The following is a 15,873-nucleotide window of genomic DNA, read 5'->3' on the forward strand; positions in this document are numbered from 1 at the left end:
GGTAGTTCCACCAAGTCATAAGTGTGGTTCTTTCTGCCTGCTGCCGGAAAACGCGGGGGGGGGGACCCCCTTAATACCTGTCTCTGGGCGGCGGCGAACGGCGGGGCCTGCGGACGGCGGACGGTGGGGCCGGCGGCAGCGGGCGAACGGCGGCAGCGGGTGAACGGCGGGAGCGGGCGAACGACGAACGGCGGGAGAGGGAGCAGCGAAAAAAGAAAAGGAAAAGAGGTTTGGGATTAGGTTTATGCGACAATTCGTGACGGGTTAACGACGGATTAATTCTGTCGCTAAGCCGCCGTAAATCAAATTTACGAACATAGCGACAGAATATATTCTGTCGCTAATTAGCGACGGAAAATCTTTCGTCGCAAACAATGTCGCTAAATATTGCGTCTGTTACGACAAAATATTCCGTCGCTATTTTCGTAAATTTCATTGATTATAGCGATGAATGTTTTTCGCTCGTTAATCCGTCTCTAGTTAGCGATAGAATTATTCTGTCGCTAACAACCTATTTTCTTGTAGTGTTTCTAGAATCGTCATCTTTTTTTGCACCAATGGAGGAGAGGGTACTTAAGCCTTTGCAATCGCATCAAACTCCAACGCTAATTATTGCTGACAAACATGGGGATATGAGATGCAAATGCTTAAATACGTGGTGCTTTTTGGGACCTCCGAGCATGAGATGCCCTGTTCGGGGGGGGGGGTAACATATAACCTGCTTCGGTTTTTAAGTGAGATGTAGGAGTGCCAATGAAGTATTTGGGGATCCCTTACACAAGGGGTAACAAAGCCAACTCTTTGGACTTTGCTGGAAGTAAAATTAGATGTAAAATACAGACTTGGAAAGTGAAGGTGCTGTCAAAAGCAAGAGGGTATATAATAGTGAAACTTGTTGTCACTTCAGTAGCACAACATTTTCTGGGCCTTTTCGCCACCTAATTCGGTTCTCAAACGAATAAGGTTTCTATAGGGAGGTCATGGAGAAAATTTGGTTTTTGCACCTACTGGATGGGATATGGTCACGCTACTGCACTCACAAGGGGGCCTGGGGATAATGGATATGTGACATTTTAATAACGACCTTTTGGATATGCGACGTTTTAATAATGACCTTTTGATCAAATGGTGGTGGCTGATTGCAAGCGAAGAGGGATGGGGGCAGGGTAGCACATTTTTTAAAATGTAAATACAAGGATCTACCGGAACACACGCTTGCAGACCACGACACCTATTTCTCTCTCGTAGGTCGGGCATTGCAGGCGGCAATGGAAGGTTTCCGGTGGAGATGCTGGATCTTAGTCGCTTTGCACCAGATTTGGAAGCACAGGAATGAGATAACCTTTAATACTGTTATTCCAAACTGGTTCCTGATACAACGCAAAATCAGCAATGAACTCAGTGAATGGTTACAGTTGAGGTCAGTCCAAAGAGAGGCCTATGGTTTGATGATGGCCTTGCAACTGTAGCTGAACCTGGTTTGATTTTTGGTGCAGGCTGTGGACGTTGCTTTAAAGGGGCTGATGATTCACCTCTGGTTTGTGTACATTACATTATCTAAAGATCTTATTATCCTTTTAAAAAAAGACTTCCTTCGAGAAGAGAGAGAGAGAGAGAGAGAGAGAGAGAGAGAGAGAACCATCAAAGGGAAGGTTCTGTTCAGAAGTCAATCTCTAAAAAGCTGGACCAGCCATACAACATTTGATTTGTATAACAGATAATTATGAATAGTATAACAAGTTCTATTATGAATCCAGTTCATGATTTTGCAGAAATAAATTTCCAAAATAATTTGAATTTATTGCAATTTATTGGCACTTACAAGGTTTCTGTAGCACAACCAAGACATTGTATAGCAAGCCAATTTATTCAGTAACCGTAGTTATGTTGTTACATTGAAACAACCCATTTACCCTATGGTGGGGACCTTAATAACTGTCCCATTCGTCCTGCTAACCCAAACCCATACCCTATCGCAGAGAAAAACTTGAAGTACTTTTGTACCTTCTTCAACAATATCAGCCTTCACGTTAGGGTTCTCCCTCTCAATGATGGTTGCTGCAATTTTTCCATTCTCACCTACCAATTCTGGCCAAGATCTCTTACCTGCACCAAAATTGTTTCATGTCCATCGCATTAGCATCTCATGGTCTACCAGAAAGCAGCAAACAATGAAATAATACACTTGCTAGTTGTTGTTAAGCCATACAATGCAGTGCAATTGGGCCAGTCCAAATCTGCCCTACCAAGACCCAGACTTGCCGAAATGGACCAATCAAGATGTAGGCTCGGTGGGCAGCCGGGGCAGGTTATATGTGCACCCCCCCACCCCCGAACATGCACTGTAGCTACAGTGCGTGTTCGGGGGAGAACACGCAACACCCTCTCGTGGGCAGCTCTAGGTTAGATGTTTGATATACAGGGATACTTGTATTACGTCCTTTAGTAATTGATTTCTCATCAATTCCTTTCATGCTGTAATTCTTCCGATCCTGATATTAATGATATTATTCTGGGTCTTTAAAAAAAAAATGACCCAGACTTGCTGAAAGATATGCATACATGACTCTCGTACATGACACGGGTTCGACAAAATTTTGAAAAGTAAGATACTGCACAAGCCCAGCCAAATTGGTCAGGTTATGTATATGAAAGCCCATATGAATGAATGGGTGAAGGACCAAACATGGTTGGATGCGCGGCTGAGTGCCACACATCAACAAATTTTTGAAAAAGAAAACGATTTAGCTGTGGTTCTTGACCACATGGCTTAGGACGAGGTACTTAGCAAAGTATTTGGCCTGAGTAGTGGGGTGGTTTACACCAGCTGGAAAAGGATAGCCATAGATACCCTGATACGCATCATTACCGAATACCTGAACCAAGAACAAATTAAATGAAGATCACCTTGTCACCTCCCTGACAAGAATAATATATGGTTTTGAAGTTATACCTTTGCAAATGGATGCCATCTCTCTCTCTCTCTCTCTCTCTCTCTCTCTCTTTGTATATGTTCACTTACACTTTTAACAAGCCATTGCTAGTGGGCATTTATAGTTTTGGCTTGTTTGTCATCCTTACATTTTGTAAGGTAAATGCCTTGTTTGAATGTTGACTATATTTTCCGTATGGTTCCAACCTTGATTTTGTCACCTTATGCTCTCTTATGCTTCGATAAGGATGGATAGGCTTGTATATCTCTATACGCCTGTGTATAATCTTCTAACCTGGCCGTTTTAATTGAATGTTGACCATATTGCTCAAAGCTTCATACATATCTCTCTCTCTCTCTCTCGTTTAAAAGGGTGCCCTGCATATGTGGATCTGGGTGTGTATGCATGCTGGATATTTACAGATTTGGTTTGATAATTAAAGATCACAGGTTTGTCCTCAGCTGGCATTCCTTTTTAATTGGAACTTGACCATATTGGCCTACGGTTTATGCCTCTCCACGAAACAGTGGGGCCCTCCATATTTGGTGGAGCATACCATCTAGCGTGCCGCATCAGTGGGTCCAACATTTGTAAATATTTTATCAATTAATGAATCAATGGTTGTAAAATGTAAAATCCTTTTATTCGAAAAATCATGATTTTTTTTTTGATAAAACATGATCCAAAGGTTGTTTCTATCAAATCGACCATGCTGAATCCATCTAGAAGGTCAGATTTGGAAAAAACAACAGTTTTCTTATTTATAACCCGAAGAAACTGCACTCGGCACGAAGTCCTGGCCATGCTGGCTCAGCCTGCCATACTTATGGTCATCGTGTCAGCAGCATAAAATTCTGAAGCTAGAACCCTGCTCCTAGGTCCTATACTATGCGTTGGCTTGTGCAGAGTGGCGATAACCATGAGAATCAAACCTTGACTACCCGTTTAGCAGCGAAGGCCCCTTGCCACTATGCTAACCCCCTTGGGGTGATATTATGCATGTACACAATAACCCTTGCCAGCTCCAGATAGAGAGAGAGAGAGAGAGAGAGTATCGGTACCAAAGCAACACAAACTAATGGTTTCTTTGATTAAGCATGAGAAAGTCCTTGTGTGATTTGAACAATATAGAACACTTAGGTGTAATTTTAATCATGCCCAAACTTTAGGTGTGTTTCTGATCATTTTTCTTTTTTAATTAAAACTATTTTATTAAATGGATAACGAAGTCATAGTGGGTAGAATAACCAAAGGGTGGATCATCACCCCCATCAACATAGAGAAAAACCATTAAAACACAGGTGGGTGGGCACTTACATCACAAGATCAAAGTTCTGACAATACTAGCAAACGAGCAAGTTGCTTGGAGTTTTTTTTTTTTAAGGAATAAATAAATTTGTATTAACAGTCAAAATGGAAAGTATTACTAAGTGATGAGATATCACTAAGAGTGAAGAGAATGGCTCTACATGGGATTCAGAAAGAGAAACCAAAGTCGAAAACGGCAGGGTTTCAAACCATCTCAAAACGACCCAAGCGGTGTTGGACGATCCATTTTACATCCAGGCCTGGCCACATCAGCCATGGCTATCTCTCGCTCTCCTCTAATCCGGCTAAGGCTGTAACCGTAGAGCGAGAGTCACGAAATATTCTGTTGTTCCTTTCAAGGCACAAATGCATCTCCAAAGATTAAGATCTAGCACCTCTAAACAAACATTTATTTAACATATAGGAATCAAATTTCTTTAGCCACAGGCAGCGGTGTATTGGGCTTCCATGGTAGGATCAAGTCACCCCAAGACAGTGAGAACAATGCTTAGGTAAGCTTCAAATTGTGTTCTGTAGGAATTTTGTCCCATAAGATCAACCAAACTGTGAATGAGCCTCGAATAGGGAGACCATTATAGTGACAAAGTCATATCTTTGAGCTCATAGCATGCTTTTTTGCGTTATTAGGTTCATTGGAAAGCTGACAAAAATGGCTCTGTTTCACATGTTTGACCCGTTTGTATATTCTGTCTGTACGACATCTGAAAGTTGGCATGAACAGTGAAAATGATAATTTCAGTGACTGTTTTTCTTAAGGAATATCTGTTCTTTATTGCATATCCAAGCAGTCCAGCGATGAAAACTCGTGTTTTCAGGCTCTCTGTACAACTGAAATTCAGATCTAGATCTGTAAAGTTTTGAGTAGGAGCCAAAAAAATCCCCTGGAGTGATCATTTTTTAGATTCCAAATCTTAACGGTATTTTTCTCCTGCTCTAAAATAGTCGACCAGTTTTCATTTTCGGAGGCTTATTTTCTCAACCCTCTTTCTCTGTTCTTTATATTGTTTAATTTTCTTATTCTCGATGTCATACATCATTGAAAAGATCTTTTTATTTGTTTTATTTTATCTGTATGAGTTTTTTTAGAATCCTGTGTTTTCAGTGTCCAAAATCAATAGTAGCATCTGCTATTATTTCTTGGCTTAGAAAAATTTCAGTAAAAACACCCCATTTTTTGGATAAGATTCGATTTTCTTTTGGGTTTCATAGCCCCAGTTCTTAACACCTGTGTGTGTTGCTTTCCTGTGTTTTTGGTGTCGTTTGGACCTCAGTATACCTTTTGGTAAAGGCCTAGATCTGATCTATTTTTATTTTCTCCCGTGAAAATCATTTTCGATACAAAACCATAGTGTTTTCTCCCATGCATTTCTTGTTCTTTCCTAAGAAAAGACAATAGGTAGATTGTTTGCTTTATTGTTTTAGCTTTAGAAAAATAACTTAGAAAAACTTGTAGATTTGCATGACATTTAGAATTTCTTATGAAAATCTTGAACCTCCAACAAGAATAGAAAATCATTTTGCATAAAAACAATGTTTGCTTCATCTATGTTTTCAAATCTTTATCCTCTTTCGTAGGACTTTGATTATGGAGAATCTATTTTACTGCTTGGATTTTCAAAACCCCCCAACTTATCCTATCTATTTAGATCTACGGATCTCCCCACTAGTACCAGAAGTCTTCAGCTTGCGTATATCAATGGTGGACCAAAGAGATTGTAAACCCACTTACAGTAATAGGAACCTTAGTTTGGGTATATTGTGAAAGGTCTGGTACACAGATCTTTTCTCAATAAAACCCATTTGGAGCGACCTCGCATTTCATGGAGCATTCGAGGACATCCTAAAAAAACTTAGTTTAAAAAATTTGGACCTATGTGTTGTTTGAATATTTGGACTCTTGTTTGATTTAGATCTTAGACCATAGTTCATCAGAAGGATACCAATATAGATCCTCTTAAAAACCCAAGACTATCTGATCAGGCCCAAAGTTTTTAGAACCTTAACCAACTTGAGTCCTCAAGTCAAAACCAACCTAGGAACCCTAAAAAGAAACCCACGGGCACTAGGGAGCTCCAAGCTCTGTTGGGTGGCGATCCATAACTGGGAGCAATGGTGATCTTCTCACCTATAGAGGATTCTCTTGACCAACACGATGGAGAAGAAACAAATCCAGATTTAGAAGAAGAGAATGCGGAAGAGATCCAATATGCAAAAATCTATAAAGGTGAAGGTGTGGTAGATGAATTTTTGGATCAATCCATCTTAGAAGAAGTGGAGAACTCCAATGCAGTCTTAATGGCCATTATGCATGAAATCAAATAGCAATTTTTAGAAAACAATGCACAGTTAAGAAGTAATAAGCAGTAAAGTCCTAAGCCCAAGGCCCAACAGGGACCAACTCAAAAGATATAGTCGACCTATGTGCCAGAGTTAGTGATCACAGTTGTTTGGAATATTAATTCATGATCCGATGAGTATGAAGAATGAGTTTGGACACTTAAGGAAGAACTCAAAAGTTTGTCCCGTCAGATTAAAGGATCCAAAGGAGAAAGGAGACTTTACGAGATCCAAGACTTCATTTTGGGTCCAAGTTGTGAACCTTTTGAAATCTCTTCACGAAAGTTCATCAAATTCAATAGAATGGGTAACCTTGAAACTCATGTCACCTTCTTCCTAGACGCATGCTTTGACTGCCTACACGATGATCGTGCCCTAATCTGATGGTTCCCAAGAAGCTTGGAAGGAGAGGCTCTAACTTGGTTCTCGACTCTGAATGTTCATCAAATAAGATAGTTTCAGACCCTCATGAACTTGTTCATTGAATAATTTAGATTCAAAGTGGATGCCCAGCCGATGATCAATCAACTCTATAGTCTCAAGAAAAAGTGGCAAGAGATCAGTGTACCATCGCATGAAGAACTCAATTCAAGAGTCTGATGTTGTCACCCTTATAATGAACAACTTTAGTCAACCTCTCAAGGGTCTCTTGCCTACTCAAAGGTGTGAGACCTTAAAGGATCTGATTGATGTTGCCACTTGGATAGAAGAAAACCTTAAAAGTGGCAAGTATAATGAGATCTTGGTCAATATTGGATCTAAGAGAAATAAATTCAAAAAAGAAAAAAATACTTGGGATCCAAGTTAGTGCGGCTACTCAAAGGAAAAAGAAAAAGGCAAAATCTCCCAAGAAAAACAAAGAGTTGACCCAATATCCAAGACGGCATAGCTACACAGAGTTCACCGAGATCTAGCAAACTCAATCTCAAGTCTTGGATATTTTATTGGAAAATGAGGAATTTTAATTGCCTAAGTGTCGGATCCTCTCTAGATGAAAGAAAGGTACCCAATCAAATTCTACAAATATCATCAGGCTCTAGTTCATGACACAAAAAATGTATTTCACTTAGACACATAATCAAGCACCACATTAAAAAAGGTGAACTGATATTGGAAAATAAAAAAGCTTAGAAGGAACCAACGTGCACTCAAAATGAGGAAGTCTACATGATTAGCAAAGTTGAACCAATATTGAAAAAATTTATCATAATCTTGAGAGTCTACGTTGACTTTGCTGATTAGAAAGGAACCTCATGGTTGTCTGAGTCACCACAGTCTGCTTGCACTCAGATCTACCAATGTGAGAGTCAAATCGATGAGAAAGAAGAGAATGCTTGTATCCAAGTACCATAAAAAGAGATTGTGCCTGAGTTATCCACTAAGGCTGTCATTACAAAAGAGAATAAGGAATGTCTTGTCAATATTTTAGAAAAAGAAAGTCTTGTCATGGCTTTAGAAGAGAAAATCCTTGTGAAGGAGCTAGATCAGTTCTCCCATAGCTCTAAAAGAAGAAGCTCATAATATATTTGAATCAACCATTAGTTCTCCCACTTTAGAGGAAGAAGTGGTGTTTAAAATTCCCATCAAAGAAGTGGTGTTTGAGTATGTTGATACAATGGAAGATTTTGACTCATCCAACTCAACAGATGTGGATGACCATTTTCAAATGAACTGTCTAGATAATGTCAAAGAGTTTTCTTAGGAAGTTGAAATTCCTCTTGCCTCTCTTGAGGAAAAAGAAAGTTCAGTTGATGAGATTTTTTAGGACAACTCAAAATTTGTTAAGAAAGAATGCAACTTTGTCATTTATGTATACAAATTTATTTCTGCAAAATCATGCACCAGATTCATAATAGAACTTGTTTCACTATTCATAATTATCTGTTATACAAATCAAATGTTGTATGGCTTGTCCAGCTTTTTAGAGATTGACTTCTGAACAGAACCTTCCCTTTGATGGTTCTCTCTCTCTCTCTTTGAAGGTTTTTTTTTTTAAAGGATAATAAGATCTTTAGATCATGTTATGTACACAAACCAGAGGTGAATCATCACCCAATTAAAGCAACGTCCACAGCCTGCACCAAAAATCAAACCAGGTTCAGCTACATTTGCAAGGCCATCATCAAACCATTGGCCTCCCTTTGGACTGACCTCAATTGTAACCATTCCCAGAGTTCATTGCTGATTTTGCGTTGTATTGGGAACCAGTTTGGAACAACAACATCAAAGGTTATCTCATTCCTGTGCTTCCAAATTTGGTGCCAAGTTTGTGAAAGAACAACAAGAGCCTTAACGATTTTTACGACAGTGTTAGAGGGCAAATTCTTCTAAAAAACCCACTGCCTTTGGTTGCAAAAATTGACGCTCTTGTGACTCAAGATGAGAATAGTAGGAAGAAGCTTGTGTGGTGCCGACAGCAGTCTCCAACAAATCAACTATCTTTTCTCATGCTAAAAATACTGATTTCAATGTGAATGTGGTTTAGCTTAACATACGCAACACAAGTATGGGTGCTCGGCGTGGATGATGCATGTGTTCACATTGTGGCATTCTTGGCCACATAAAGGAGAAGTACTACAAATTGCGTGGGTACCCACCAAGTCATCACTTGCATAAATCAGGAGCAATTAGTTCCTCACCAACCATAAATGCAGCATCAACTCAATGTAATGAAATAATGGATGAGACGGTTGCACTCATCTAGATTGAGTACAACCAGCTTGAAGATGAGTCAAGCTCAAGAGAATCTTGAACCAAAGGTCAATGGATCTATACAAGTTCCAGGCAGTTACTAAGTTATAAAACATATACTCAACCATTTGTATGAATGTCTAAATGCTAGAAATAGCAACAAATAGTAACAATCAAATGTAATCTGAGCTTTCTGAAGACAGTAGTAAGGCTTAGCAAGCTGCGGTTAATCTAAGAGCCTGCCTTGAGCCTTATACCATCAGCATGTGTTTGTGAAGCTCATTCACTGCCTGCTAGGTCCATAAAATTTTGTACACACAGGCTAGTTACAGAGTGCCATAAAAGTTTTCATTTACATAAAATTTACAACTTAAGGGAATGAGCTTACAAGATTTCACACAGCCTGAGTTTGCATGGAGGCTACTGATCATAGAGAAATGGACATCGTAAAAGTGAGATCTAAAATGAATCAGAAGGAAATATCACTACAACCTAATCCAGTTTCTTACAAAATCCACAAATATACAAAGATCAAAAGGATGGCAGAGAGGGGAAAACAGAAGCACACCTTGGCCGATATTAATCGGGTATTATGATCTTTTTCATCTGAGACGAGAGCATAATCGGCCAAGATGACGACGTTGGTTTGGATCTCCTCTGATATGCACTTGGTTCCGGTCGAAGGAAGGTTCAGCCAAATGCCTTGCACACATCCAAGGCCCAGCCCCCAAACAAAAACCAAAAGGATGCCTAAATTCATCATCGTCATCTCTCTCTCTCTCTCTCTCTCTCTCTCTCTCTCTCTCTCTCTCTGCAGAGCTGCTTTGTATTGTTTCAGTCCCTCATGGAACCCTTGGATCTCTTTCTCTGTCTTCCCCTTTGCTTCTTTCAACGGCCCTCACTCATCAACGTTATAAGCGTACAGGTGATGTCGGTGCCCGACGAGGGGTATCGACGGGGCGACAAAGTCGTCATGGCTAGAGGTAGACGAGGAGGAGGAGCCACCCATTGTGTTGTCGAAGGGACGCCGCCTCTTGGCGCCGGAGGCGGTGGTGCCGCCACCCGCCGCTCCAATGGAGCCCTTGCACAGAGAGAGAGAGACAAGCCCGTCGATGCATTTGGTGTGGAGGCTGCGAGGAGAAAGGAGGAGGGAAGAGGGAGAGATCGTGCCCTAAATGAGCCTTTTAATATTGAAACTTAGCGACAGAATTATTTCATTGCAAAAGTCGTCACTATTTAGCGACGGCTTCGCGATGGCACAATTCTGTCACAAACACCGTCTCTAATTTGTTGCATAGTAGCTACTGATTTAATTTCATCGCGCATCCATCACGAATTAGCGACGAATGAGCGACAAAATATTTTCTGTAGCTAATTTCATAAATAATTCAAATGTTAGCGACAAATATTTTTCTCTCGCTAATTCATCGCAAATTTACGATGGATTTTTTTTGTCGCAAGTTTCCGTCGCTAATTGAAGTTTTTCTTGTAGTGGCATAGTCTCTTTCCTTTTATCGTTAGGATAGAGACGAGACCCTATCCAAATGGGTGTTATGTTATGTACAAGATTTTAGGGATTAGTTTCTGTGTATAGATTATCGTGTTTGTGATCCCGAAAATAGTGGGATGGTTGTATATATTGTTTGTTCTTTTCCTAATGAGATACGATGGAAATTCTTTCTCATGATTTTTGGCTCTTCTCTTCACATGGTATCTGAGGCACTAAAAGGTCTATCATTTTGAAGTTGAATGCCCATTGAAGCTAGTTTTTCCATATCTCACTCGTTAAAGTAGATCATGAAGTTTGTTTCAATCGCAATAGGCATATCTTTGAGTTTGGCTGTGGTGAACCACAAGATAGCGTCAGTAGCCCTATCGTCATCATCGTCTAGGTGGACAGTAGGTCGACCTCTGGTTTTGCACTCAAGGTTGCTCATCACAAGTTAAGTCATTACTTCTGTTTTTGTGATCTCCTTTGATCGTTATGGCTAAATCTGTTACTACATCTTCAAACCCATCCGATGAAACTACAAATCCTCTTTATTTGCACCATTCCTATAGACTCAAAACTGTCTTAATATCTCAATCCCTTGATGGGGATAATTACGCCACCTAGAATAGAGCCATGATAATGGCTTTGAGTGCCAAAAATAAGATTGAGTTTATAGATGGCTCCGTCTCAAAACCGAAAAGTAGATCCACAAACTACCCAAAGTGGGTGCGATGTAGCAACATGATCTTATCATGGTTGTTGAACTCAATTTCATGGGACTTGGCACATAGTGTGATCTATACTACTACAGCCCATGAAGTATGGTTAGACCTTCATGAGAAATTTTCTTAAAGTATTGCTCCCCATATTTATCAAATACAATATGCCATTGTGCATCTCTGCCAAGACTCAATGCCAGTTGCTACATATTTCTCTAAAAATTGAGGCTCTTGTGATTCAAGATGAGAGTAGTAGGGAAGCTCGTGTGGTGCCGGCAGCAGCCTCTAGGAAATAAACTCTCTTTTCTCATGCTAAAAATACTGATTTCAAGCGACAAAAGTATGGGTGTTCGGCGTGGACGATCCATGTTTTCACATTGTGGCATTCCTGGCCACATAAAGTACAAGTACTACAAATTGCATGGGTACCCCACCAAGTCATCACTTGCATAAAACAGTTTTCACGGCCACCGACTGTTTAAGTGGAACTATTCATGGTATCCAATGAACACATGTATCCACTGGAAGAGTGAAGCAGATCAGGTCATGCTGAAAATGAGCGTTTTTGCTCATGCGGGCATCTTGGCCGTCTGTTTGCATTTTGGATGAATGCCACGTGGTTTTGTTGATTTTTGAACTTTTTAAAATGCAAATCGGGTGGCCACGATGTCAGCATGAGCAAAAACGCTCAATTTCAGCTTGACCTGATCTGCTTCCCTGGAAGAGTGGACACTGGAACACGCTGGGTAAGATTGGCAAATTACAAGTGGTGGGGTTTGTGGTTGTAAACTCTGGGTGGTACAGCATCAGCTCTCCATCTACTGGGTGAGACAAAATTCATTTAGTGCTTTCGGATCTCATATCTACTTATCAGATTAAGCCAAAACAACTTGCACTTTTAAATTTTTCCGGTCAAACGCGTGTGAAACCGATTCCTAACAGTCCATTCTAATGTTACGGGCCTTACCTACAAAGACGGCTAGCAGAAGGCCTTGAACGACCCAGTCCATGTCTGAGTCTGACCCAAAATTATTCATAATACAACTATACCTGGATCTGACTGAACCCATTAAACTATATCATGATCAAGAGATCTTCAAAATCAAGAGACATTCATTTGCTTCATTACCAAATGTACTGTGAAAATTAAAGAATTTGTGTGAATTTAAGTCTCTATGGGTGTTTTGAAAAATGAGTCTGGGCCAGGTCAAGCACTTTTAGAGGCCAGTTAACCTCTAGTAGGGCCAGGTCAAGCATTTTAGAGCCTTGCTTGTGCAATCTGATCAGCCTGTCACTCGGTCTGGTTCAGGTCAGGCGCATAAAACTTTGACCAAACCCAACCCAAACTAATTTGGGTTCAGGTATGCCTGGAAATTGTAGATCATATAAGTTAACGGGATTGGGTATGTATCGAGTACCGTATAATCAGGTTGGGTCTTCAATAAACCTGATGTAATCAGTTCTGGTCATAACAGGTTCGGGATTCAGCTCTGGTCGGTATTCCAGATCCTCATTTTTTGTATTGTATTCATGATTGTCATGTATATTTTGAATTTTGTTTCATCCTTACCTCATTGGATATTATTCGAATCTGGACTTGGATTTGGATCCCTTCAAAGGGAAAGTAGCTTAGCTTGGATGAAGGTGTGGAAAACCTATTCACTCACCAGCATTTTAGGAATGTGGTTTCCCTTCTTCTATCTTATGATCTTATTATCATTTTATTAAATTTTTTCCTTCGCTCAAGAGAGAGAGAGAGAGAGAGAGTACCATCAAAGGGAAGGTTCGGTTCAGAAATCAATATCTAAAGAGCTGGACCAATAGTGAAACAAGTTTGTATTATGAATCCAGTACATGATTTTAGAGAAACAAATTTCCAAAATAATTTTAATTTATTGCAATTTATTGGCACTTACAAGGTTGTTGTAACACAACCATGACATTGTATAGCAATCCAATTTATTCAGTTACCGTCGGCATGTTATTACATAGAAACGTCCTGTTTACCCTATACTGGGGACCTCAAAAACTGTCCCATCCCTCTTGCTAACCCAAACCCATACCCTTTTGCAGTCAATATTAAGAATTACACTTGAGCCTTCTTTAACAATAAAGGCCTTCACATTAGGGTTCTCCCTCTCAATGGTGGTTGCTGCAATTTGCCCATACGCACCTACCAATTCTGGCCAAGAGCTCTTACCTGCACCTGAATTGTTTCATCTCCCTCGCATTAGCATCACATGGTCCAGCAGAAAAGCAGCAAAAACAATGAAATAATACAATTGCTAGTTACTGTAAAGCCATACAACTGCACTGAAATTGGGGCAGTCCAAATCTGCCCCACAAAGACCCCGACTTGCTGAAATGACCCAATCAAGATCTAGGATAGATGTTTGATATAGAGGGCTCCTTGTATTACGTCTTCTAGGAATTGATTACTCATCAATTCTTTTCATGTTTTTTCTAAACAAAGAAGGGTAATAAAATGTTTTGCTCTATTACTAATGCAATTCTTGATTCTATGATACCATATAGGGTGTTCTTTTCCATACATGGCTTGGGTCAGGGTCAGGGTCAGGGGCCGGGCCAGGGCAAGTAGTTAGCAAAGCATTTGCCCAAGCAGTGGGGTGGTTTAGATACAGCTGGAAAATGAACGAAGAACAAAATGAAGACTCACCTACATGACATGAGTAACTTACAATTTACAGAATAAACCTTTTCGTTCTGATGCAATACACCTATATATGTGACATGAATAATATATGGTAATCAAGCCATACCTTCGCAAATGTCTGCCATTTCTCTCTTTGAAGACGTTCACTTACGGTTATAGCAAGCCATTGCTAGTGGGTATTTATAGATTTGGCTTGATAGTTATCCTTACATTTCGTAAGGTGGTGAATGCCTTGTTGGAGTGGTTTTCTTAAATATATATATATATATATATCTTCAAAAAAGAATTTGAACACCTACGCAGTCAGATCCTTATGGTTGCTGACATTCCATCAGTTAACAGTGTGTGCTCTAATATTATGAGAGAAGAATCCCGTAAGTGCGTCATGAATAGAGATACTATCCAGGTTGATGATAATCACAAAGAATCCAGTAATAAGGCAGCATTTACTGCTTCTTTCTCTAAATATGATGATCGTATCAATACCAGCTACAAAGGCAAAGGAAAAAAAACTTACTTGTACTCACTGCAAAAGGGATGGTCATTCTCGTGATAGATGTTGGAAGCTTCATGGGAAACCTGGTGTTCAGAAATCTGATCAACAAAATACTACAGCTCAAGTTGCTTCAACAAATCCTAGTGACACAACTTTGCAAACATTAACAGAGCTGCTTCAAAAACTCTGCAAAGAACATGAGAGAACAGCAATGGTAGCATCGGCCTCTAGTCATCCTCAAATCGGTAAGTCTTTTGTTGTCTTAACTGATCAAAAAAATACAAATACATGGATTATTGACTCTGGAGCATCTGAAAATATGTGCAATTCCATGACAAACTTGCATAATGTTAAAGAAGCAGATCAGAGAAATCAGGTTACTATTGCTGACGGCTCTTCTGTGAAAGTTGCAGGAATAGGTGAATTATCGTTTCTAAATGAGAGTAAAAATTTAGATGTGCTTGTTGTTCCTAAGTTATCAGCCAATCTTTTATCTGTCTTCCGGATTACTCAAGAGTTGGATTGTGATGTCATTTTCTCACCGTATAACGTGGTATTTCAGGACCGGATATCGAAGAGGAAGATTGGTGAAGGAAAACTTGCGAATGGTTTATATACTTTGAACAAAAGACATGGGCTATGCTTACCAATAGAGAAGAATGTTCCTTGTGGCACAGACGTTTAGGTCATCCCTCAAATCAGACTTTAAAAACTTTATTTCCTGCTTTTTATTATGATTGTCAACAATGTGATGTATGTCGGTATGCAAAAATGAGTAGACCCCCGTTTCCTCAGTCTGAAAATAATGCTGAACATTTGTTTGACTTGGTTCATTCTGATGTATGGGGACCTGCCCCAATTATATCTTATTCTGGCTTTAGATATTATTTAAGCTTTATTGATGATTTTTCTAAAGTGACATGGCTATATATGCTTAAATCTAAGGATGAGGTAATCGAAAAATTCAAAACCTTTTACACTATGGTGGAAACACAATATGGGATACAAATCAAGTCTCTCAGATCTGACAATGGATCTGAATTTAAAAATGCCTTGTTTGAGACATTTGAAAAGGAAAAGGGCATTGATCACCAGTTCACTTGTGTTGGGACTCCTCAGCAAAATGGAGTTGCTGAAAGGAAAAATAGGCATCTTCTTGAGGTAACTCGGGCTCTTCTTCTTCAAATGAATGTTCCCAAAAT

The 15,873-nt window shown here is 39.8% G+C and overlaps 1 protein-coding gene and 1 long non-coding RNA gene across 2 annotated transcripts; both read right to left on the reverse strand.

Annotated features, from left to right (window-relative positions):
• Positions 1-1,779: 1,779 nt before the first annotated feature.
• On the reverse strand, positions 1,780-2,999 carry LOC149810905 (inhibitor of trypsin and hageman factor-like). Its single transcript, XM_089994086.1, has 2 exons — positions 2,954-2,999; positions 1,780-2,106 (listed from the first exon to the last, which is right to left on the reverse strand). Exons 1-2 carry the CDS (start codon positions 2,970-2,972, stop codon positions 1,910-1,912), a joined length of 216 nt encoding a protein of 71 aa, XP_089850212.1. The 5' UTR covers positions 2,973-2,999; the 3' UTR covers positions 1,780-1,909.
• Positions 3,000-13,359: 10,360 nt separating this feature from the next.
• LOC149810906 (uncharacterized) lies at positions 13,360-14,417 on the reverse strand. Its single transcript, XR_016428966.1, has 2 exons — positions 14,282-14,417; positions 13,360-13,707 (listed from the first exon to the last, which is right to left on the reverse strand). It is a non-coding gene; the product is annotated as an uncharacterized LOC149810906 (long non-coding RNA).
• Positions 14,418-15,873: the final 1,456 nt, after the last annotated feature.

Source organism: Nuphar pumila, unplaced genomic scaffold (assembly GCF_984573655.1).
Source record: "Nuphar pumila unplaced genomic scaffold, dmNupPumi1.hap1.1 HAP1_SCAFFOLD_175, whole genome shotgun sequence".
NCBI classification, from domain to species: Eukaryota; Viridiplantae; Streptophyta; class Magnoliopsida; order Nymphaeales; family Nymphaeaceae; genus Nuphar; species Nuphar pumila.